Source organism: Lagenorhynchus albirostris, chromosome 15 (genome assembly GCF_949774975.1).
Source record: "Lagenorhynchus albirostris chromosome 15, mLagAlb1.1, whole genome shotgun sequence".
In the NCBI taxonomy this organism is placed as follows: Eukaryota; Metazoa; Chordata; class Mammalia; order Artiodactyla; family Delphinidae; genus Lagenorhynchus; species Lagenorhynchus albirostris.
In genome coordinates, this window is record NC_083109.1 from 71,208,128 (window position 1) to 71,232,151 (window position 24,024).

General features: G+C 54.0%; 2 protein-coding genes and 1 pseudogene across 4 annotated transcripts in view; all 3 read left to right on the forward strand.

Moving 5' to 3' along the window:
• Window positions 1–24,024, forward strand: part of SBK1 (SH3 domain binding kinase 1) — a 50,284-nt gene that overhangs the window by 10,370 nt on the left and 15,890 nt on the right. Inside the window, exons 1-2 of one of the 3 annotated variants that reach the window (XM_060122934.1) lie at window positions 15,765–16,528; window positions 21,715–21,905. The exons of 1 other annotated variant lie outside the window; for it this stretch is intronic. The gene's annotated coding sequence lies outside the window, so the exon portion shown is untranslated. Of the gene's footprint in view, window positions 1–15,764; window positions 16,529–21,714; window positions 21,906–24,024 lie in introns of those variants that run through there. One more of the 3 variants, XM_060122936.1, reaches the window with a different exon arrangement.
• LOC132505768 (protein transport protein Sec61 subunit gamma-like) lies at window positions 2,169–2,749 on the forward strand. Its single transcript, XM_060123975.1, has 2 exons — window positions 2,169–2,233; window positions 2,462–2,749. The coding sequence occupies exons 1-2, from the start codon at window positions 2,169–2,171 to the stop codon at window positions 2,601–2,603; spliced, it is 207 nt and encodes a 68-aa protein (XP_059979958.1). The 3' UTR covers window positions 2,604–2,749.
• On the forward strand, window positions 8,285–11,982 carry LOC132506276 (solute carrier family 35 member E1-like; annotated as a pseudogene).

The following is a 24,024-nucleotide window of genomic DNA, read 5'->3' on the forward strand; positions in this document are numbered from 1 at the left end:
AATAAAGGAGGAGGAATCAGGATTGGGCAGGAAGAGTCTTCAGACTGTGACGTAGATCGGACATCTGTGAAATGAAGGAGGAAAGGAAATAAATCTGGGAAGAGAGAGCCTGACTTTGGTGTAGATCAAAGTCTTGACCAACCCAGTGGGGGCTGCAGAGCAAAGACTGTCCATTGGAGGAGCCCCACGCTGGGCAGAAAGGGCCAGGTCCTGGTGTCCCTGCTGTGCTCAGTCATTGGCTGGGCTGCCCAAGAAGACCTTGGTCTTGACTCAAAGGCTGTGGTAGGTCTCAAAGGCACTGTAGTTGGAGGCTGTCAACCAACTGCACTCTTCACAGCTGAGTAACAAGTTCTTTCTTGAAGGGAGAACCCAGTGGGGCACCTGCATGGCTGCCACACATGGAAAATAGGAAAGAAAGAGTAAGAAAGAGGACCAGTGCAAGAATCTGACACCTTAACAAAGGAGTTCCAGAAAGAGAAGAGAGAAAACAGAGAAGAGGAAATAAGTCGATGAAATATTTCTCAGAATGGAAGGACCTGAGTTTTCAGATCAGAAGGGCTCACTGAGGACTTCCCTGGTGGTGCAGTGGTTAAGAATCCGCCTGCCAATGCAGGGGACACGGGTTCGAGCCCTGGTCTGGGAAGATCCCACATGCAGCAGAGCAAAAAAAACCCATGTGTCACAACTACTGAGCCTGTACTCTAGAGCCTGCGAGCCACAACTACTGAAGCCCATGCACCTAGAGCCCGTGCTCCGCAACAAGAGAAGCCACCACAATGAGAAGCCCGCGCACCACAACGAAGAGTAGCCCCCGCTCGCTGCAACTAGAGAAAGCCTGTGCACAGCAACAAAGACCCAACGCAGCCAAAAATAAATAAATAAATAAACAAATTTATAAAAAAAAAAAAGAGGGCCCACTGAGTGTCCAAAAAATGGATAAAGTTCGACCCACACCACAGCCAGTCACTATTAAATTTCAGAACGCAGAGACAAGAAGAACATTCTACCATATTCTACTAAGGATCAAGAATCATAATGGCATCAGATTTCTCAACAGCAATCCTGGAAACCAGAAGACAAGGAAGGTATTTTCAAAAGTATAAAAGAATTATATTCGGTCTAGAATTTGATACTTAGCCAAACCATTAATAAAGTACAAAAAAGATATTTTCAGATTTACTAAGGCTCAAAAATTTACCTCCCATTCACCCTTTCTTAAGAAAGCTACTGGAGGATGTGTTCCTAAAACAAGGAAGTAAACCAAGAAAGAGTAAACCTGGGATGCAGGAAACAAGGGAGCCAACACAAGAGAGAGTTGAAGGGCATCTGCCAGATGTTGGTGAAGGGAGATCCCAGGGCAGCTTCTCTGAGGAGCAGGCCTGGAGGGCAGGCAGTTCACATTGGAAAAGTCAGAAGGTTCTAGAAAAGGTTTCTTCAAGGAGATGAAACTGATAGGATGCCCAATATACTTAAACTTTTGAAAGATTTACACAACAAAGAGAGAGTGTGGGTTGAATTAGACATAAACAGAAAAATAGGCCCTACCCCCCCAAAAAAAGTTATTAAATCCAAGAAAAACAACTTTTGTGCAGAAAAGGGAAATTAAAAATTTTAAACTTCTGCTCTAACACACTGTTAAGAGAATGAGAAGATAAGCCATAGAATGGGAGAAAAACATTTGCAAAAGACATCTGATCTGATATAGAAATGTTTAACTGATAAAAGACTGTTATCCAAAGTATACAAAGAACTGGTGAAACTCAACAATAAGAAAATGAACAACCCAATTAAAGAATGGGCAAAAGATCTGAACAGCCACTTCACCAAAGATGATCTGCAGATGGCAGATAAGCATATAGAAGATGTTCCACATCATATGTCATCCGGAAACAGCAAACTAAAACAACAGTGAGGGGCTTCCCTGGTGGCGCAGTGGTTGAGAGTCCGCCTGCCGATGCAGGGGACACGGGTTCGTGCCCCGGTCCAGGAAGATCCCACATGCCGTGGAGCAGCTGGGCCCGTGAGCCATGGCCGCTGAGCCTGCGCGTCCGGAGCCTGTGCTCTGCGACGGGAGAGGCCACAGCGGTGAGAGGCCCGCGTATCGCAAAAACAAACAAACAAAAGAATCCGCCTGCCAGTCTTTGGCTTGCGAGCGAAAGGCGGACATCATGGATCAGGTAATGCAGTTCGTTGAGCCAAGTCGGCAGTTTGTGAAGGCCTCGATTCGGCTGGTTAAAAGATGCACCAAGGGCTTCCCTGGTGGCGCAGTGGTTGGGAGTCCGCCTGCCGATGCAGGGGACACGGGTTTGTGCCCCGGTCCGGGAGGATCCCACATGCCGCGGAGCGGCTAGGCCCGTGAGCCATGACCTCTGAGCCTGCGCGTCCAGAGCCTGTGCTCCGCAACGGGAGAGGCCACAGCAGTGAGAGGCCCACGTACCGCAAAAAAGAAAAGAAAAAAAAAAAAAAGATGCACCAAACCTGATAGAAAAGAATCCCAGAAGATCGCCATGGCAACAGCAATAGGATTTGCTATAATGGGATTCATTGGCTTTTTTGTGAAATTGATCCATATTCCTATTAATAACATCATTGTTGGTGGCTGAGTACCTTTTTAGAAAAGTGTTTTTCCATCTTGGGGATTGGTGAACAAATGAGGATTTGAGACGCTCATGGAGTGAAAATTTCCCTATATGTTTTGTGTTTTTCTTTCATTTTTTTTCTTCCAAGATGTTTTCTATTTGTAAATTAAAATAATTTAAAAAAAAAATCCGCCTGCCAATGCAGGGACATGGGTTCGATCCCTGTGCCGGGAAGATCCCACATGCCATGAAGCAACTAAGCCCGTGCGCCACAACTACTGAGCCCGTGCGCCTAGAGCCCGTGCTCCACAACAAGAGAGGCCACCGCAATGAGAAGTCCGCGCATTGCAACGCAGAGTAGTCCCTGCTGGCTGCAACTAGAGAAAGCCCGCACACAGCAGCGAAGACCCAACACAGCCAAACATAAATAAATAAAATAAATAAACTTATTAACAACAGCAAGAAAGGAAATGGATGGAGATGTGTGGTGGAGGAGACACCAGAGCCCGCGAGCTGGGGGGACAATCCTGGAGAAAGGAGGAGGGGGAAGGGAGGGGGGGATGTCCTGAAGAATCCAGGGCCCAAGGGAGGGGTTGGCCTCAGAAGGAGAAGGACCACCCCCCACTGAAGCCTTTGGAAGAAGTGAGGAGCTCGGAGCTTGGTGGGTTTGTGCTTTGATGGTGGGAGCCAATGCAACTGCATCTGGTCCATCTGTTTTCTCAATGAAGTGGCAGCCACGGTTTGAGGAGCGAGGAGAAGGTGGGAAGACCTTGCCATTCAGAGTGGGGTGCATGGACCAGCAGCAACAGTACCCCCTGGGGGCTGGTTAGATGTGCAGAATCTCAGGCCTCACCAAGATCCCTAGGAGATGCACAAGCAAATTAAAGTTTGAGAATCACTGCTCAGAGAGAGTGGGGAAAAGCAACTGACAGGCATACTTGGGCTGTAGGGCGGCAGCAGTGAGTGCCCCTTTGAGACCATGCAGGGAAACTCCCAGCCAGGTGTGGGACCCTCAGACCAGTGCTAGCTTATGCAGTTGCAGGCAGAGAGCAGGTGATAGCTGGCATTTTTCCAGGCAGGTACTTCAACAGGAAAGTTGGGCCCAGCAGTGGGGAGTGGTTTCCAGGGAGCGGCCATGGTGAGGGTGTGCGGAGCCCAAACAGGGCACCGTGGACAGTCGTGGCAGAAGGAGACTGATGGGCAGTGAGAAAGTGATGGGGACAGTGGGCTGGTGGCCTCGATGAGATCAAAGAGCTGTTGTTTCTGGGTACCAGATGAAGACGATGGAAGGGGGAAACAGAGGGAGATGATCAAAACAGATCTCAGAGTGGGTGGGGTTGGGATAACTACAAGGCTTGGGTGTGAGCCTCAGAGGCTGAAGGGAGCAGAGAGGGTTAAGGTGACAGAAAAGGCCAGAGAATGGAGGCGCGTGCTGCAGACTGCCTGACATCTCCTCTGTCCTCCCCTCTAATGATGGTGGTGTGGCCTGCACATCAGGACTTTTGAAAGTCCCCCAGTAGATTATAATGTGCAGAAGAGTTTGAGAACCACGGGTGTGGTCAAGGAGACCCAGGCTCTGACAGAAAGAAAGAGACACAGAGGAGCAACCAGAAAGTTCCTTGGGGCTTGCATTGCAAGGGGAGCCTGACCAGGGAAAGGGGCAGTTGGGTAGGGGCCGCATGTCCTGGGTTGTAGATGAGGAGATGGAGATGTCGTGGTCTTCTCCTGGAGAACCAGATAGTAAATATGTGTGTGCGCGCGCGTGCATGTGTGTGAGACTTAGACCGAGAGATCGGACCGAGCAAGGCCAGCGCCCCGTTAGCCCGTCTTCTGTCCTGCACTGTTGCAGACTGGCCGCTAGAGGGAGCGCCGCGCCCGCACATTGCGGGACGGCCCAGCAGGTTCCAGTGGTGAGGCTTCGGCCTCTTTTTCGGGCAGTTTCTGTGTTCAACGTTCAGATTCTGCAGCCACGTACCCCTGGGTTTCACTCCAGGTCCCACTACTTCCAGGCTCTGTGATCTTGGCCAGTTACGCGACCACTCTGTGACCCAGTTTCGTCCGCGGTACAGTGGGCACAGCGTTAGTTCTAAGCTGAGATGGTTCAAAGGATGAATGAGGTCACGCGGGTGAAGCGCTGAGCCACACTGGGGAACGGCTAACACGACCTGACAGTGGAGGAAGGTTTGCCCCCGCCTCTGTATCTCTCTGCTTCTCCTGCAGCCCCTCAGCCCTGCCCAGCCCAGATCCAGGGTGAGAAACGAAGTGGGAGGAAGCAGAGGCTGGGTTGGGGGTGGCCTCCAGGCCAGGGACATGCCTGGGCTCCTCCCTTTCCTGCTCAGTCTTGCTGATTCTTTTGTTTTGCAGCAAACCTCACCCTGTGGCTCCTTCCTGGCCACGGTCTCTCCTTCTTACCCCAGACCTTCCCCTGCTCCTCCAGGTGCCCAGGGAAGCAGCAGCTGCCCTTGCCTGGCAACCACATCATCCCTGGACCCATGGGATGCCTGGTGCCCAAGGGCTCAGCATGGGTGCTCCATCCCAGCCATTCTCGTCACTGCCCCCGCTCCTTACTGGCTCCTGCCCAAACCAACCAAGAGCTGACCTGTGAGGCCACACCCCAGGGGATGTCTGCATTTCCAGGTTTGCCAAGACCCCCGGTGTGGAGGTTGCAGTGGGTAAAAGGCCCACAGGAGCAGTCCCTCTGTCCTATCCTTGGTCCCACAGAGGGGTATAGCCTGCCTGACATTTTTAAAATGATTTGCCAATATTTTAAAAATCAGGGCATTACACCTTAGGATGCAGATTTCCAACTTCTCCTGAATAATTGGAAGCTCTGCAAACCTGAGTTCACGTTCCCACATGACAGCAGTGGGGCCACAGGGGAGGGGGGGCCGCCACTCAGGTGGGCCAGGGCTCTCCGGCTCACCACGGTCCCCACCCAGGCCGTGCACCCCATTCACAGTCCCTCCCTGGCTCCCATGAGCATCTTAGTCTGCGACCCCAAGAAGGGGGAACTGTGCCTAAGAGGGTTCATGTAACGTGTCATTGTTGTAGCCACTGGCCCAAGGCAGGCAGAAATGCAGAGGTAGAGGGGTGGGGGCCCCGGAAATGAGAGCAGACCCTCAGGGGCAAGGAATCTTGGGGGGCAGAGAGCTGCTTAGTGTCCTCAGGTGTTCGTGGAATTTCATGGTCCAGGGGCCAAGGGCACTCTACACACACACACACACACACACACACACACAGCCCGTCCCATTGGCCAATCGGCCAGCAGATCCTGCCGCTTCTCACCACCTCTGTTCCTACTGCCTGGTCTGTTGCTATCTTCTCTTGCCTGGCTGGGTACAGGAGCCTCCTCACTTCCATTCCCCCACAGTCTGTCTTCCCCACAGCAGCCAAAGGGAGCCTGTTAAAACCTACAACCCACCTCCTGCCTCCTCTGCTCAAAACCCTCCAAGGACTCCCACCCCGCCCAGAGTCAAAGGCAAAGGCTTACAGTTGTCCTGAACAAACTTTCCCCGTCGCCTCTCGTCTCCTCCCTTGCTCCATCAGCCTCCTCGTTGTTCCTGAGCATCCCAAGCACACACTCTGGCCTCAGGGCCTTTGCACTGGCTGTTTCCTCTGCCCGGCCCACTGTACCTGCCCGCCTGCCTCCACATCTGCATGGCTCCCTCCCTCCTTCACCTCCTTCAAGTTTCTGCTCAAATGTAACCGTCTCTGTGAGGACCTTCCTGTATGCCCTGTCCCCTCCCTGCTTTACTTCTTCCCTCCCACTAATCCCTTGAAGCATAATCGTTTACTCGTGTACCCTGTTTTTTGTCTTCTCCCCTCACTACAATGGACAACGGCAGGGATTGTTCTAGGTTTTGTTCATTGCAAATGGTGCTTGGCATGAAGGAGGCATGCAATAATATTGGGTTGGCCAAAAATGTCGTTCGGGTTTTCATAACATCTTAGGGAAGAACCCAAACAAACTTTTTGGCCAACCCGATATTTTGCAAGTGAATGAATGCATGAACAAATATATGAAGTGAGGGCAGTAACGGTACCAAGTAAGCAGAGTGTCTGTGAGGACTCAGTCAGTGTGCAGCATTCAGGGCCCCACACTTGGGCTGTAGTGCTCTGTGGTTGGCATCTTGCATTTCTTTTCATTTATTGGCTGCACTGCGTGGCTTGTGGGATCTTAGTTCCTCAACCAGGGATCAAACCCTCGCCCTCAGCAGTGAAAACACAGCGTCCTAACCACTGGACTGCCAGGGACTTCCCAGCATCTTGCAATTCTTAATCATTTCATCTTTGAAGTGTAATGAAGTCTGATTAACAACGGCGCATGCACTGTGAATCCCACCTCCCTTCCCACATCCCCTGGGTGTGTCTTGGCCACCCACTCCTTGCCCCCAGCCAGTCAAGGCTGCTATCCTTCGTCTGGCAGCGGCCTGGGTGCAGGAGGGTTCCGTGTCAGGTGTGCATCAAGGTGGCCCCAGGCACCCATGAGGGCCTGCACTGGCCCCAGGAGTATCCCTGTGCCCAAGGCAGCATGACATTAATGGCAGGCGGAGAGAGAGGCTTGGGTAGGAAGGAAGAGCTTCTCTTCTGCTTTCTGAACAAGAAGCCCCACATTCTGTAGCTGGCCCTGGTGTCAAGGACACACACCTCACACGTGGTACCTGCTCCAGCCACGGGTGCTGTTGTTGTTCCTCAAGACCCCATGATTAGAGGGAAACAGAGCCCAGCAGGGGAAAGCCCCCAGGCTCCTGAGCCAGCTGCTGGCCTCCCAGGGGACCGGCTTGGAAGAGAACATTCCCCTGCCACCCACCACCTGCCTCGCATCCGCTCTGTGAGCGGTGGGCTGAGGATGCGCCAGGGCACACCCCTCCCTCCTGGCCGCAGTTGCCACATCTGTGAGCTGGGACTGAGAGCCCTGCAGGTTTCCCTCTGGCAACGACAGCGAGTGCTTTGCCAACTTAAACCTGGGGGGATGCGAGGGTGGTGGTCACGGTTCCCAGCCCGTCACAGGGACTGTCGTGGCTGCTTTGCAGGGTCCCTGGGTCAGGGCTCATTTTCTGCCTCCATCCCCCAAAAGTTCAAAGGGTGATATAGCTTTAAGCCCTGAGTGGTGGGTGACAGGCAGTCAGGTCTCCATGGTGACCTCAACCCAAGCATCCCAGAGCATATGCGGCCTTGGTGAGGGCACTGCACCCTGATGGTAACTTCAGGCCAGACCCTGGGGGTGGCTGCTGACCCCGATGGTCTCAATAGTGGCCTCAGAGCCCCACGGTGGCTGCAGACCTGGTGACGGTGGGGAGGTGCCAGGCACTTTATCCCCCCCCCTCCGTCCTGCCTAAGCCTCCATCTCTCCTCCGCAGCCACTAGGATTTGAGCCGTTCTCCAGGATCCACTTAATTAGCTGAGCTCACTAACTCCCACAGGCTTCTCCTCCCCACCTAATTAACTAACTTAATTAGGGCTTGCAGGCCCGGTTCCACCTGGCCCCCTCCGACTGCACCCTGCCCACGTCCTCCAGGCCCCTGGTTCAGCCAGGCCTCCACCGGGCTGCGAACGGATGGGGGTGGCGCTCGGTCCCTCCAGCGCCCAGGCCTCCACCCTGTGTCCCTCCCTCCAGTCCGGGGTCCCAGCGCAGAGCCCCTCCCGGGCAGAAGCTCATGGGCAAAGGAGTGGAAACCGAGAGAGGGAGGTGGGTTGGGAGAGGGATGGAACTGAGACAGCGGGAGCAGGTGAGAGGAGGCGAGGTTGTTGGGCTGGATGTGGCACCGGAGCAGTTCGGGGCCTGGTCTCCGGAGCCTGCCTGGGTTCAGGCCCAGCCAGTGTGTCCATCTCTGCAGCTTCTCACCTCCATGTCTCAGGTACAAAATGAGAGCACGCCCACACCGTAACGTTGTTGTGAAATTTAAACGAGTTCACCTGTGTCAAATGCTTAAACTCTGGCGCCAATCTGTGTTCGTCAAATAAGCGGGTGGTGTGGGCAAAGGCTCCCTGCGGAGGAGGGGCTGGAGGAGGGGAGGGGAGGGTGCTGCCCGTAGGTGTCGGGGAGACAACCCCCACCCCCACCCAGGCCAGCAGTAGAGTGGGCCTGGGAACTGCAACCAGAGGCTGCCAACTGGGAGGGACCCTTGACCTGGGAGAGGTTAAAGGGACAAGTAGCAAGAAGGGCACAGGACAGAGCGTCCTGTTCCTACTCCAACGGGTGGGAGAGGCTGGCCTTGCTCGTGCAGGACCCCCATGCTCTGTGCCCTAGTTTCCCCATCTGGGGGAAGGTCTAGCCTTGTGGAAGCACCTGGCACATCCTAGTTGCCTCATAAATGTCTAGAGCCTCATACCTGAGAAGCGAGGTGACCTGAAAAGGTGTTCAACGGCCTTCACCTCCCCCGGGACCAAAGTAAAGAAAGTGGGCTGCACTAGCAGCAGGCAGGATGCACGTTAGACAGGAGGTGGGGCTTCCAGGCTGAGGAGTACAAGATCCCAAATGCGGGAAGGAGAAAAGTTGTGTCTGAGCTGCTGAGCGGGCTCCGGGGGAGAGATGGCCGATCAGCAAGGAGCAGGAAGGAGTGAGATGGGGCCTGGAACTACTTAGCTCACGATTTGACGTTTACTGGTATGATTGGTATAGGGTCTCCCCCACTAGACTGGAGGCTCCTGAAGGCAAGGATTGTCTGTTTAGCCCACGCTTTTATCCTGGTGCCCTTACACAGCAGGTGCCAGTGAATAAATGTGAATGTGTGAATGCACGCCTGCGTGCCTTGGCCAGGAACACAGAGGTTCCTGATGCTTAGAGGGAAAGGGGCCCCACGTGGCAGCCCAGGCATCCACCCTGGCTGCTCAGCTATGATCCCCCCAGCTCTTCACGTGGCCCCAAGAACAACCAGCCTAAGGTGGCAGGAGCTGGGCTCCAAGGCTTCCAAACTCCCGCCCCTGGACACACTGAGCTCCCTCTGAGAATCTCTTCAGACAACCTGGGATGCGGAGGAAATAGTGATTATGGGGGACAGAGGGGAGAACCTTTCATTTACTCCTGCATTCTTAAACACTTTAGAAACCCCCATTTACACATAGTGCAAAGAGCTTGGGGTTGTAAGTGACAGAGACCCAATTCAAACTGATGTAACCACAAAAGGGATTTTTGGGTTACACGACTGAAAAGTCCAGGGTCTTCAGGTATGGCTAGATCCAGGGGCTCAAATGATGACACTGGGATTCTGATGCTCTCCATCTCTTGGCTCTGCTCTCTGCTAGGTCAGCTTCTTCCTCTGGGAGGTTCTCCCTCGTGGGAGCAATTCCAGGCTTATATCCCACCCTCTTCCGGGGCAATGGAAAGAGAGTTCTATTGTATCAGCCTGGCATGGGGCACAGACATGTCTCAGAAACAATCAGTGTGGCCAGGGGACTGGTATATGCTGATTGGCGGGAGCTGGGTCACAAGCCCACCCCTAGAGCTGAACAGGTGAGCCCCACTTTCAGAAGCCCTAATGAGTAGGGAAGGGTATGTCAAGGAATGTGAGTGCCCAAAGGAAAACTGGGGTTCTGTTGCTAAAAATGGGGGACAGATGATGCTGTGTAACAGAATTCCACTCTACTTGGAATAGATGGGCATCAAGCCACCCCCAGGGCCCTGTTCGAAGGGCTGGTTATTTGTGGCAGACACTGTCCGTTTCCCGCCCGGATCTCCCTGGGCCCCTTCCCAACTTCTATTTGCCAGTATCCTGGCCCCTCTTCCTGAGGGCCTTCCCTGTTCCAGCCTGCTCTGCCTACATCCACAGGGGCCTGCGCCCCTGCCCAGCAGCTCTCACCAGCGACCGACAGGAGCCGGGATATCATACATGTTCAGTGTATGGCCGTGCATGTTCTATACTGTCTCTGAGAGTGCCCCAGTGTGTTCACCTCCAGTTGCCTGCAGTGGTGATTTGTCACGGCCTTCCTGTCTCTTTCCTCTACCCCCCTACCTGGGATCACCTGCCAAAAAAACCCCACAGGATATCGAATCCCTCTCTCAGGGTCTGTTTCTGGGAAACCCAAACTAGGACATCATTAAAGCCAGCCCTCCAGGGATGTGTACAAAACAGCACTTTCTTCCTTTCAAATGTCTATTACATTCCTGGGCTGGCTTTGGTGACCCATCCCTGAGGAAGGAACAGAGACTGACAAGGCTCTGAGTAGCCTCTGTTCTGAAGATGCTCCCAGGTCCCCTGCAGTAAGCATGGTGGGGGAGGGGCAAAGACCTATCAGATCCTCACTCCACTATGTCCCAGAGAAACAGCCACATCCATCCCTAAGGAACACAGGTGTTCAGATCCGCCATGAGCAGTAGGTACAGGTGGCAGGGGGCCAGGGAGCCAAATGTACTACTCATTCCCGTGCTCCTCAGAGAGCGAGAGATGAGATCATTTCAGATAGTTCTTAGACCTGGCTTTAGAAAACAGAGTCACACAGTGAAAAAATTATTTTTTCCTCTCTTTTTTCAAGATCCCATTTAAAAACGCTCCCACTAATTTTTAATTATTTTGAAAAAAAAGTTTAAAAAAATAGAGAAAATTGTAACCCTGTGCATATCCACAACTAGAATCAATGTTAACATTTTATCATATTTGTGTCAGATGTTTTCAATAAAAAAATAATAAAACATGACAGGTAAAGGTGAATTCCCGTGATCTGTCCCCGCCCCAGTCCCATTTCCTGGACTCCATCCCCAAGGGCAACCACAGTTAGTCTTCTCAAATCAGTTGGCACGCTTTCAGCTGCAAAGGGACAGAATTCCCTTCAAAGCAGCTCCAAGTACAACTCAGCAGCTCTGAGGTGTCACAAAGAAGAGGGTTCTTTCCTCTCTGCACTACCATCACTCTGTACTTCCCATCATCAGTGGCATCCTGCTGGCCGTGGACACAGAGTTGTATTTCGACCCGGGAGGTGGAGAGCCCATCAGGACTCTTGCTAGAACACTGTGTTTCTCACTTCAGAATATTTTCTCTAAAAAGGTGTTGAGAGATTCAAAGATCCATGGCCCCCAGCTGCCATACAGCTGGGGCTGCCCCACTGTCTGCTTTCTGGTCCATCGTGGGTTTAGGTAGATTCTTGGTCTTCCTTACCATCTATAGCTTGACCTGTGTCTCCCAGCGGCCCTGAATGCTCCCGCTCCTGGCTGTGGGCAGTTTCTGTACCTTTGCCCCAGATGGCATTGTCTCCAGCATCCTAAGCCTGATCAGCTCTCTGAGCTACTCAGTCACCAATGCCACCAGGGCCCCTGATCATGCTGCATGAGCCAGTCGCCAGCAGCAATGTCCTGGGCATGATGGTGGCCCTCCGGGGGAGGAAATTATTCCTGTACGAGACCATCATAATGCAGACCAACAAGCCAGGAACGTCTTCTCCCAGTCATGACTGGGGCCAGATGCAATAAGGACCATCATAGAACATAGAGTACACTGGGGAAAACCCCCAAAGGCCATCATTGTTCATTGATGGAGATGATCAACACGGCCAAGACAAGGTCTCAATAGAGCCCTTCCAGTACAGCTGGTAGAGGTACCCAAACCCATATAGTTTGAAACATTATGTAGATTCTAGAGGACAGGGACTCTCAATTCCTTCCCTGTTTCCCCCAACAGTAACAGAAATTTCTGACACATCAATGAATAGAAAATGCAGCCAAGGGAAAAATGCAAAATCATCAAAAGTCCTGTGGTTCCAGGTCTCACATGCTTCCCTGTGCAGGGAGCAGCAACTGACTGTCCAAGACCATGAGGACATGTCAGCATTGGAGAGGGGTGTGGGCAGAGGAAATCTCAGTGGAGGTCTCTGTTTTCCAGTGTTCCTCCTGTGTCGCTATGGAGGTGACAGTTAAGTTTTACGTTTGTGTCCTGCTATCCAAGTGACACCCATCAAAACCCTCTCTTGCAAAGGCAGCATTTGCTGTGGGTGCAAAATTTGAGCTGGCCAGAGTGGACTATCTCTGGGTGTCAAGGAAAAAGGGCTGCAGCATTACACACAGCTGCTTTAGTTCCTCTCTTCGCATACATTGTATTGGTTCAGTCCTCCAGGAAGTGGGCCAAGATGGGGTCAGATATGCAAGAGATTTATTGGGGAAAATGCTTGGGCAGGAACATAGGGAAGGAGCCAGAGGAGGCTGGGAGAACTGTCAGACTGAAATAGATCCAATATTTGGAAAAGGGAAAGAAAGGAAGGAAGGTGGGATAGGAAGAGTCTTAGATTGCAGTGCAATGTTAAGAAAGTTCTGACAAATCCAATGGAGAGTCCTTGATCTCAAGTTGCCCATCAGAGAAGCCCTGTATCTCCCAGGAACTGGGCGCTTTAGAGTCTCTGCTGCGCTCAGTCTTTGGCTGGGATGGGCTGGAGGGAAGCAAAGGAGCCTTCTCTGTGAACCCTGCAGACTCCACAGCTGCTGCCCTCAGAGCCACCATCCCTGCAGTCAGAGATCTGGGTGGTGCATTCTCAGGGCTGCCACATCCCACCCCTTGTGCCACATGGCTCTTCTGTGGATGTCATGAGCCTCTCTTTCTAAGGGGAAAATTTGAAGAGGGAGATCAGTGGAACCAACTACAGCTCCCCTCCCTTCTGCTGCACTTGATCTCAGGGACATAACTGGTACTCATCCCATTCCCCTTCCACCATCCATTCTCAATTATCCACACCCTCAACTGTTACATTGGCAGGTCTTGATGGGTCACCGGATGGTGTGACCCAACCCTTCAGTCCTGAGGGGTCTAAACTCTTAGTTATCATAACCAATGGATCACTTCAATGGATCACTGGGTTCCACATGTATTTCTCCCTGCTCCCACTTTGTAAAAGCAGCCCTGCCTTGTTCTAGTAACTGATCAGGGTACTTCTAGTAACTTCTAATAACTAATGAGGGTCAGTTACTTCTGCCAGGACAGTGACTCCTCTTCTTGCCTGCTGGTCCCAGAACACACGGAGTCCAGAGTACCCTGGCAAGCAGCCATAGCTTAAATTTTAATAGGACCTTTGCTGTGTCCCCTGGTAAGAGTGTGCCCCCTTTGGGGACCAAGACTTCCCTCCCTGCAGAGCTGGAGCGGGGGTGTTGATTACCCACAATGCATTTTGGCAAAGCTTTACTAATCACAGGGGTGGGAACCAAATCCCCAGTTGAAGAATCAGGGAAGGCTTCTTCGGAAAGTGGCCTTGAACAGCACTACCCTTGATAACCATAGCTGGGAGAATTTCAAGGCCTGATTCTACCTCTGCTCCTCTCTAGACCTCAGTTTCCCCACCTGTAAAAAGAGGAACTACTCTCTAAATGCTAATGTTCTGGGACTCATGTGTTAGACGAAGGAAGATATTCCCTTCCTTCTTTCTCTAGTCTCCCTCTACTACCTGCCCAATAACTCAAACCCCTCCATTCATTTGTTTGGGACAATAAGGCCTTACTTGGAGAGGATCAGAACACCGAATGAAATTTGAAACTCGGGAACATTGCCAGGACAGGGAGCAGAGAGGAAAGGTAGACAGACATACAGGAGGTATCTTGGAGGAAAGCTGTTTGGAGTACAAAGAAGAGGGGAAAGATGTTCGAGGCAGAGAAAACAAAATGTATAAAGGCACAGAGGTACAAGAGAGCAGATGTTCTAGGAATACCGGCTGAGGTCAAGGCTGAATGGAGAATAGGGGGCCTCAGCAGGGGAAAGGTAGGAGGCCCCAAAGGCTAAGGGCTTGGAATGCCCGGATAAGGTTAGAATTTTACCCTGGTGGTAACAGGGAGTTATTGACAATTTTATGTAGGGGAGCAACCCAATCTACTTTGTACTTTGCGGAGCTGATGATCACATAGACTTGGATTCTTTTTTTTTTTAAAGTTTTGATAGAGGCTGGAGGGAGACAAGTTAGGAAGTAAGGCAATATTCTCCCCAGCAGAGGTTGCAAACCGATGGCCCATGGGCCAGATTTGGCCCCAAAGAATGTTTCATTTGGCCCATTCGGTATTTTTGAATTTGGGGAATTAGTTTCAAACATTTAAAAGTTGGACAATTGTACGTTAGAATATGGATTTCCTGCTTGAAAAATCATCTGTCCACCCAGGGCCCATGATGCTCGCTTGCTTCATCTCCACCATTCCCTATCACGTTACACCTGACCCCAGTCACTATATTACCTATAAGTACTTGAGTTTGCAATCCCTGTCTCTAAAACTTCTAGAAACAGTCGGGGGGCGGCGGGGGGCGGGCAGTGGTTGGGAAGAGTGTGCTGGGTGGACAAATAGGGAAGGTGCAGGGGGTGTTAGGGGCTTTCTCTTCAGGGAAACAGTGTGGGTGAGGCTGAGAAAGAGGAAAATAGGGCCTGGGAGGCTGAGCTGCCCCCATCTCATCTCCATCCTCATCCACCCCACTTCCCTCCAGGTCACAATTTCCAGTTACCAAACAGACAATATCCTTCATACCTGGGTAGTGCCTTCGCACATGATGCTGCCTGGAATCCCCTTTCTTCCCTTGTATCTGGTGAGCACTGTGAATCCCAGCTGCATCCCATGACTAGCCACTACCTGTTTACAACCGGGGTCAAAAACGCAACCTGGGCTGGACATGACCTTCAAGGCCCCAGTTTCCAACCTCTTTCCTAAGTAGACTTTCCTGAGTTAGTTCTCTGACGTTCTGCTCGGATGGACGGTTGGATGGATGGATGAATGGATGGATGGATGAATTTACAGCGGATTGCAGGGTTTAGATGTTTCCCTCCTTGAAAAAGACAGGCTCCGCCCCACAAGAACAGACTGGGACAGTCTGGGGCAGTCTGGTCCCGCAGGAGCCAGGAGGCTGGACCAGGTGACCCTCTCACACTCCCCCGACTCCTCTCTAACCTCGTTCTCGCCCCCTTGTGGGCTCTGACCTAGAAAAGACGGGGATGGGAGGAGAAAGAAGCAGCCCTCGGGCGCTAGGACCCAGCGCGGCCGGAAGGCGGGGTGGGGGCGCCGCGCGCTACTCTCGCCGTGAGGGGAGAATCTGCGCCCAGCGGCGCGCGGCTGGAGGGCGCGGCGGGAGGGCGAGAGCGCGCCGGAGTTAGTGCGCGTGCGCGAGGGCGCGCGCCAAGCGGGGCGGACAAAGGGGCGGGCGGCGGCGCGCGAGCCAGAGGGCGGAGCCGCGGGCCAGGCGGGCAGGTGCGCGCAGGCCGGAGGGCGGAGCCGCGATGCCGCGATGGAGCGCAGCCCGGGCGGGCGCCGGGGCCGGGGCCCGAGCACCAGGCGGAGCGCGAGCAGGAGCCGCAGCCAGAGCCCGGACCAGGCCGGGGTCCGGGACCGCCGGGCCGGGCTGCTCGTAGCGGCGGCGACGGAGCCCCCCAGCGGCTGAGGGGCTTCCTCCCAGCTCCTGCGGTGGCCGGGACTCTGCAAGCCCCCGCAGCCGGGGAGCGTGGGGATTCCCCCAGCACATCCAGGACCCAGAGACCCTTAGGAAAGCGGGTGGCCCCTCCAGATCCAACACAGAGCTGTTCCCCAGCCGGGGAAGGCGGAGACTACCTCCGTATTCAGAAGACAGCGACCTCCCTGCGGTTCCGCGAAGACACCCCCTCTTCAGTCTGGGCCCCCACAAGACCTAGAACGCAGTGACCCCCCTGTCCGGGATTGTGGGGACCCCTTCTCAAGATCCTGGCCATTACAACTCCACACCTCAAGACACGAAGACCCAGCTCAGAACGCCCCTAGATCAGGGGTATTAGACCTCCCCCCCTCCCCGATTCCGGCTCACAGAAACCCCAAATCTAGGGACCCGAGGACAGCAAGAGCTATCCCTCACCAGCAAGAGGCCTCTGGGACCCCCCCCTCGAAGCTCCAGGACTGGGGCGACTGAGCCCCTCGCGGCGCCCTTCTCATCCCAGCCCATGGTTGTGGCGCCCTGAGCCCCCCGGGCCGGGCTGACGACGAAAACCGAGACGGCGCCCAGGCCCCCTGCCGCGGCGTCCCCGCGGCCCCAGCCCAGGTAAGCCGGGCCCAGGTGAGGGGCAGCAGGTGAGTGGCCGCCGAGGTCCCTAGCCCTGCAGGTGGGGAAGGAAGTATTGGGTGCGCACCGCCCCCTCCCCAGCGTCGCCATGGAGCCGAGGCTGAAGGACGTCTCTTTGTGTCTCGCTTGGAGGAGCCGCCCCCTCCTCCTCTCCCTTCCCCCACCCCACACCCCGGCCCCGGGGTTTGGGCACAGCTTCCCGGCCCTGCGGGGGAGTGGTGGCAGAGACCCTTGCGCCACAGAGAAGGGGGAAGAGGGTGAGGAGTCCACCCCCCAAAATTGTGAGCCTGGAGCTGTTGGATCCTTGGTCCTTGGAGTGTATATACCCCTCCCCCAAAGGCCAGGCTGAGTTCTCAAGTGAAGTCCCCCCCTGGGAAGAGAAGATTTGGGGTGTCCACAGGTGAGGGGGCCTGCAGTGTGTGGCCCTAGGGTGATGGATGGGGCTTTGTGTGTGTGTCTTTGTCTGCGAGAGACAGGGAAGGGGTGTGTTTGAGAGAATGGGTGGGATTCCCTTCTTTTCTCTGTGATTCCACTGCCCCCAACCCAGGCTGGGAAGGGGTATCTTTACCCAGGCCATGCTTCGTGCTCCCTTCAGGACAGGAAGGGACAAGCCCTTTCCAAAGTGAGGCTCTGGTTTCTGCGGAAGGGAGGAAGTCTGGAAGAAGAAGCCATTTCAGGTCAGGGCACCTTTCTGTCCCCATGTACCCCAGGGGCAGCAAACCCAAGGCCCTCCCTTCTGCTCCTGACCTCCAAAACACCCAGGGCCAAACCTCAGGTGGGGTCAGTGTATCCTGGACAACCAAGGAACCATTCTAGGTTCTCACTGTAGCTTTATAGGTGGTGTACAAAGCAGTACCCCAGCCTGGCCTTCAGTGAGGTCCTGAACCCCAGGCCTTGCAGCTCATGGGAAGATGAGAGGCCCAGGGGATGTTTTATCCTGGAATTCTGGATCAGAGATCGTAAGAAGGGACTGGACCATGCCGAGGGAACACACTCTGGGCTGCTGGCGTTTCCACCAGCCTCCTCTCTCTGAGCCCTCTGCGGGCGAGCAGTGATGCTGAAGGAGGTAGGACTCTGAGTACAGGTAGCCCCACCAGGAGTTCCTTTGTTCACTTATTCATTCAACAAACCTTTAGCTAGTGTCTGTGATGTACCAGGCCCTGGAGTCAAGGTCCTTTTTCCCACTTCATCCTCTTTCCTGATCTTTCCTGTTCATCAGATGTCTGGGCTGTTCTCAATTTGCCCAGGCTGTGCTTGGTTGGATCAGTTGGGGTGGGTCTGGTCAGGCCCAGCTGACCGGTTCTGACCCCACTCCTGAAGCATCTGATCCTCAGCAGGATCTGCATCCCCAGCCTGGTCCCACACTCTACCCTGGGGCCCACATAGTGCTGCAGACTTGGGGGCGCTGAGCCTGGGCAGCAGCTTACTCCTCTCCCCGCTTCCCAGTACCAAGTGCCCCCACCCCCACCTGCTGCTGGCATGGACCTAAGGGGTAGGATGTGGTCAGCCGGAGAAGAGGTTGGGGAGCTCCAGGCCAGAGCCCTGGCAGCCCCACCTTCAAATTCAAGGACAGTTGAGACAGTGCCCCTCAGCCCAGGCTGTGGGGGGAGCCAACTGCCCTGAAGACTGGGTGACCTTGGGCAAGCATGTGGCATCTCCCAGAGATAACGGCAGTGGGCCACTCACTCTGCAGCCGGTGGGGTGGATGTGGATCGCCCTTGGGCGGCAGAAGCATCCAGGTGTGTCCTCTCCATCTCTAAAGGAGTTCATTTCCCCCGGGGGGTTCCCAAGAGCCCAGGGCCTTGTCAGATGACCCACCAGTGAGGGAGTGGAGTGAGAGGCTAAAGAGTGGAGACTTGAGTCACTGTGACTAGGGAAAACCATCAAGAGACCAGAGGGGGACAAGGAAGTAAGATCTTCCCTCCTCGCTAACCTGCAGAGGCTCCCCGTTGAGTCTGGAATAAAGCGGCATCAAAGCCCTTTGCAGTGTGGCCCGAAACCACCTCCTGAGTGCCAGTTCCCGCTCCTCACTCTCCAGCCTCTACTTCTGCCTCCTGTCTGTCCTTCCCTCTACCATGTGCTGTTCCCCTGACCTGGAAAGCCCCATATAGGATGGCTCAAGGGCAGCTCTCCACCTCCCCTTTTGATCTGACCTGAGCTGGTACAGGGTGGAGAGTAGAGTTAGACTGATGGATGGTTGGTGGCTGGGAGACGGTGGCCCGTGTCTATATGTGCTGTGAGAGTGTGTCTCCACATCCGGACTCCGATCTCCGATCTCCAGGAGGCGGGACCAGGTCTGCGCCCTCCCTGCTGCATCGGCTTTGTCTAACCCAGAGCCCAGCATATTGTGTAGCACATGTTGTAAAACACAACTGCTAGACACACCTTGTTGATCCAAACAGTGCTTTTCTCATGTTTGTATTTGTTGCCAATGCTAAACAAACATACAGTTTCACACACAAATATTGATTTTTGGATCCTCTTGGAAAATCAGATGCTGTGATAAGCCCAGGCGAGAACCAAAGAATGACAACCTTCTTTAGATTGGCTATCGCCCTGCAGCTTGACCCAGGCCCCACCTGGCCTGTTCACTCATTTCCATGACCTGCTGGCCCCTCTTATAGGCATCTGGTCTTGCAGGCCTAGGGTAGAGGCCAGAAAATGTTTGCTCAGAGGGTGACCTTTGTCTGTGTGTGTTTGCACACATGTGTCTTTCCTGCCTCCCCCATGGCCAAGTTAGAACCTGTACAGAGCAGTGTCCCTCCGAAGCTTTTAGGGCTAAGTGGTGCAGTGAGCCTGGATTCCTCCAGCCAGAAGCATCTCCAGCCTGGTCCCACTTTCCACTCTGGGCCCCATCTTGTGCCCCCTCCTCTAGATTAGAAGGATTCAGCCAGCAAAAACCTGTTTTAATTGTCCTACTTACCCAGGAGCAAAAGTCCAAGGTTCTAGACCCAGGTCCTACTGAGGACTCTTGGGGAGGTCTGCCCTCTGGGCCTCAGTTTACCCATGTGTCAGGGAGGAATTGGACTAGAGGTTCTCTCAGCCATAATCTTCCTCCTTGTTCTAACTTTCTAGGACTGAATCCAAACTGCTGTAGTTTTGGTCGGGCAGGAGACGTGCGGGCCTAGATGCAGAAGTCATGCAAAAATATTGACATACCCTAAACATTAAGGAAACCAGTGGGTGACACTAAGTAGCTGAGCCAGGGGTCAGGAGTCAGCACTGGGCCCCAGCCCCTGGGCATGGCCCTGGAAGGGAGTGTGCCATCTTCCTGGATGAAGGTCTACAGCAGCCCAAGGCCAAAGGAGACAGCAGAGCACTATAGTTGAGAGCACAGGCTCTGGACTTCTGGGTCTGAATTCCATTTAGCTGCTGTGTGATCTCAGGCAAGTCACTTAACCTCTCTGAGCTTCATTTTACTTATGTGGAAAACAAGGATAATACCTACCTCAGGGTCAACAGGGGGATTAAGTGAGCTAAAGCATGAAAAGGGCCTAGGACAGGGTCTGTCATGTGAAAAGTGCTCAGAAACTATTGGCTCCTATTGGAAAGGGCACATTGGCAAGTGGGTAAGTAACCCTTGGTGGTAATGTCTTCTTGGTCTTCCTATAGCTGTTCTGGGGGAGCCAGAGGGCTTTTGGTCCCCAGGAAAGGCGAAGCAGGTATTTGAGAGGCAGTTCTGTGTGGTGCTTAAGGACCTACCTGCCCCTGCTACGGGTGGGGTAGGGTGAGAGTCATGCCTGAGGGGTGGGACATACATATGGCAGCTGTAGTCGAGGTCCTCTTCCTGCCCAGAGCTGCTTTCTAGGTGAGGTGCCTGCCAGGCTTCTGTCCCCAGGCTTCCTCCTCCAGGCAGATGGGCCTCTGGCCAGAGCCAGGACCAGCATCTCCAACAGACCTAGTCTTCTCCAGACTGCCCCCTCCCTCCCCTATTCCCTTGGTCCCCCTTCTAGGTCTCAGGAAGCTGTGGCGTTAGGCCTGGTGGGGCCCGTTAGAGCCCCCTCTCCTCTCCTGTCCACCCTCTCCCCATCCTCCCCTCCACCCACCGTATAGCTTGGCCACAGTCTGGAGAGGGGACAAGTCCAGACTCCCCGCTAAGCCCCCATTCAGGGAACCATGTAATATCAGGGTTGGAGGGAAGCATTCTTCAGTGTCAAGTGCCCCACACCGGCCACTGGACATCCTTTCTCATTTAGCACCGAGAGCAGCACCTCCTTAACCCAGAGTGGGGATTTGAGCCCAGCTCTGTGAACCCCCAAAGGTTTTGGTGAAACTGGCATCAGACTGCCTTGACCACTCACTAGCTACGTGACCTTGGATGAGGCAGTGTCCTCCATGCCTCAGTTTCTTCGCATGTAGAATGGGAATAATATCAATACTAGCTCCTTCCTAGAGTTGTGGGGAGGATTAAATGATAAAGCACTTTTAGCTCTGCCTGCTCCTTAAGTGTTTGCTTAATACTTCTGCCACCCGCAGCGGGGTATGCAAATGAGTGGGTCCAGCCACTGTGACTCCCCACTGCACCTGCTCTCCTTCCCTGTGGCTTTAGCCAGTCCTGGGAGAGGCAGAGAATGTTCCACCTGCCTCTGGGTGTTGGGATGGCCCTGAGGGGCAGGGGTGGGGACTGGACAGGACAGAGCTGCCTCGTCCTCCTCCTGGTCAGGCCCTGTTGAAGCTGCACAAATCCCTGCCCCAGGGTAGCTTCTGGTCTGTTGGGCCCCCCAACATAGCAGGAAGGCTTCCTACTCTCGAACTGGAGCCCACAGTCCTGCAGGGAGATCATCCCATCCCGAGGGCTTGGGTACCTGCCAGCCCTGACCCCAAGTGTGTCTGGGAGGGAGTGGGGCCAACAGTTAACATGGGTTAGTGGCCAAAAGCACAGCCTCTAAACTCGTTGTGTGATCTTGGGCCAGGTGCCTAGCCTCTGTGCCTCAGGTCCCTCACCTACAAAAAAGGGGACGATACTAGTACTTGCCTTGTAGGCTCATAGTGGATTAAGTGATGGAGGTTTGTAGAGTGCTGTGAGTGGCACCCAGTACCCTTTAAGGTTTGCTGTTACCATCAGTCCCCTGAAGCCCTGAGCAGAAATGCTAGTCCCACTTGTACAGTTTTAAAAAAAAATGGAGGCTCGGAGTGAAGGTCTTTACTCAAGCTTCCATATCTAGGATTCGGAGAAGATTCTGCCCACTCTTCCATCATTCACACATAGTCCACAGGCCACGGCCAGCCAGAAGGACCCGGCAGAACCTAACCTGGGCCCTGGCTGCGTTCCTGGACATACTGCCCGCACACCTCTTCTCACCTGGGGCCACGACAGCCGAGAGCTGCAGCACAGAGGAATCTTCGAAGGAAGTCTGTAAGGCTCCCCTATTCCTTCCTCACTCAGCCCCTCCAAGGACAGTGGTGGGATGCTGCTGGGGGCTGGACTGGGGGTCTCCGAGTGCAGCGGAGTCGGGTTCCTGCTGTCTCTTGGCCTCTCAGGGCCTGGCGCATGGGCTGGCTTCAGGAAGGCTTTGCCCAGGTCCGGAGTCTGGCATGCATCTCCAAGTGAAAGGCAGGTCCTCGCCATGGCCTCCAGGGCCCTGCCCACTGCCCCCCATCCCTTACCTCTACACTCCGCTCTGGCCCCTTGCACCTTACCTGCTACTCCACAGCCATGCCGGCCTCCTCACTGTTCCATGAGCGCACCAAGCACAGCCCTTGCCATCCCCCCCTTGCCTCTGCCAGCAGGGCTCTTCTCCTACAAGATCTAGTCTCCACGTGCTTGTAGCCTTCTCAGGGGCCTTTCCTGACCCCCCTCACCCCACCATCTACAATCCTATTCCCCACCTCCGGCGTTTCCTCACCTCTCCCTGCTTTGTTTTTCCCTTTAGGACTTCTCACTGTCTGACTGACGTCTCTTACTTACCTTTATCATTGTCTCCAAATTAGAATATAAGGTCCTTGAGGACAGGGCTGTTTGTCTGGTTCGTGAATGTATTCCAGACCCAAACACACAGTAGGTGCTTGGCAAATACTTACTGAATGTTCTGGAGCCAGGCAGATCTCCCTAAGCCACGCCTTAGCTGTGTGCCACTGGACACGTTACTTAATCGTCCCTTCTCTGAGTCTCGGGTTCCTGAGCTGTGAGGGATATAATGGGAATAGCGATGGCAGCTTCTCCTAAGATGGTTATGAGGTTTGAATGAGTCAATCTGTATAAAATACTTACACTTCAGGTGGCTCATAAATGTCAGCTATTATTAATAATACTTCAACCTATTTAAGGTATTATTAACCCTATTTTACTGATGAGGAAATGGAGGCACAGAGAAAGTAAGTGACTTACCCAAAATTGCATGCTGGTGACCTGGTTCCACCCAGGGGTGGCTGAATCTGGGCTCCAGGCTCCTAAGCTAGGCTACATCCCCACTTCCATCCCTCAGTAGGGGCTCAGGGAACAGGGGACAGGTGAAGGCCTTAGCTAAGGAAGGGCTCATCTCTTCAGGGAGCCTCTGCTCACCCAGCCATCTCCCCACTGGCCAGCCCCTGTCCACTGGTGGACACCCAGGTGAGGCCCCTGAGTGCCGGGCTGCCCACGTCACCCAGCAACAAGGCTCATGCCTCCTCCCACACCCACAGGGGCTGCCACAGGTAGGCTGGGAACGAGGAGGCCCAGGGCTCCCACCTCCCCACAGGGCCTGGCTGGAGGGTCTGTCCCAACTCTGGGCACCAGCTGCAGGCAGGCGGCAGCATCAGCTATTAATAACCACCAAGGATGTGCCCTGGGGAAGGGGCAGACTGCACCAGCTGGGAGGGGAGGCTGAGACAGAGGCTGGAGCCAGAAGCGGAGCCCGGCAGCACAGGGAACCCCAGGCTGCCCCTGGTGGGCAGGGCAGTGGGAAGAATGTTGTTTCCAGCTTCTGCTGCTTGATCTTGGGAAAGTCTCAGCTCCCCCTCTCAGTCTCCCACCTGGGAAATGTCGGGGCTGGCCCACGTGATCTCCAAGGTCCTTCCTGGCTCAAGCAGGTTCTGGGGGTAAGATTTAGCAAAGCCAAAACGGCCCCCATGTCCAGCATAGAAAACCAAGACTCAGTGAGCGTACAGCCTCACTCAAGACGGCGCAGAGTTGTCAGGGTCCAGGACGGAACCAAGGTCTCAGGCCCCTCTTCCCAGCAGATTCTTCCTGAGCATCTGCTCTGTGCCAAGCACTGTAGGAAGTGCCCCTTTAATTCTTACAGAAACCCATTATGTTAAACAGGCATTCTCACCCCATTTTACTGATGGGCAAACTGAGGCTTAGGCAGGTGTATGACCCCACAGCTTAGGCCACACAGCGAGAGGGGATGTAGCCAGAATTTGCACCATGAGGGAAGACGAAAAGATTTGAGAATATTCTCCTCCTCCTTTTGACCCTGAATAGAATGTTTGGCAGAGTCTGTATTTGTGTCAAAGGACCGAGGGGAGGGAGAGGACTTACCTGGACTTTCTTATGG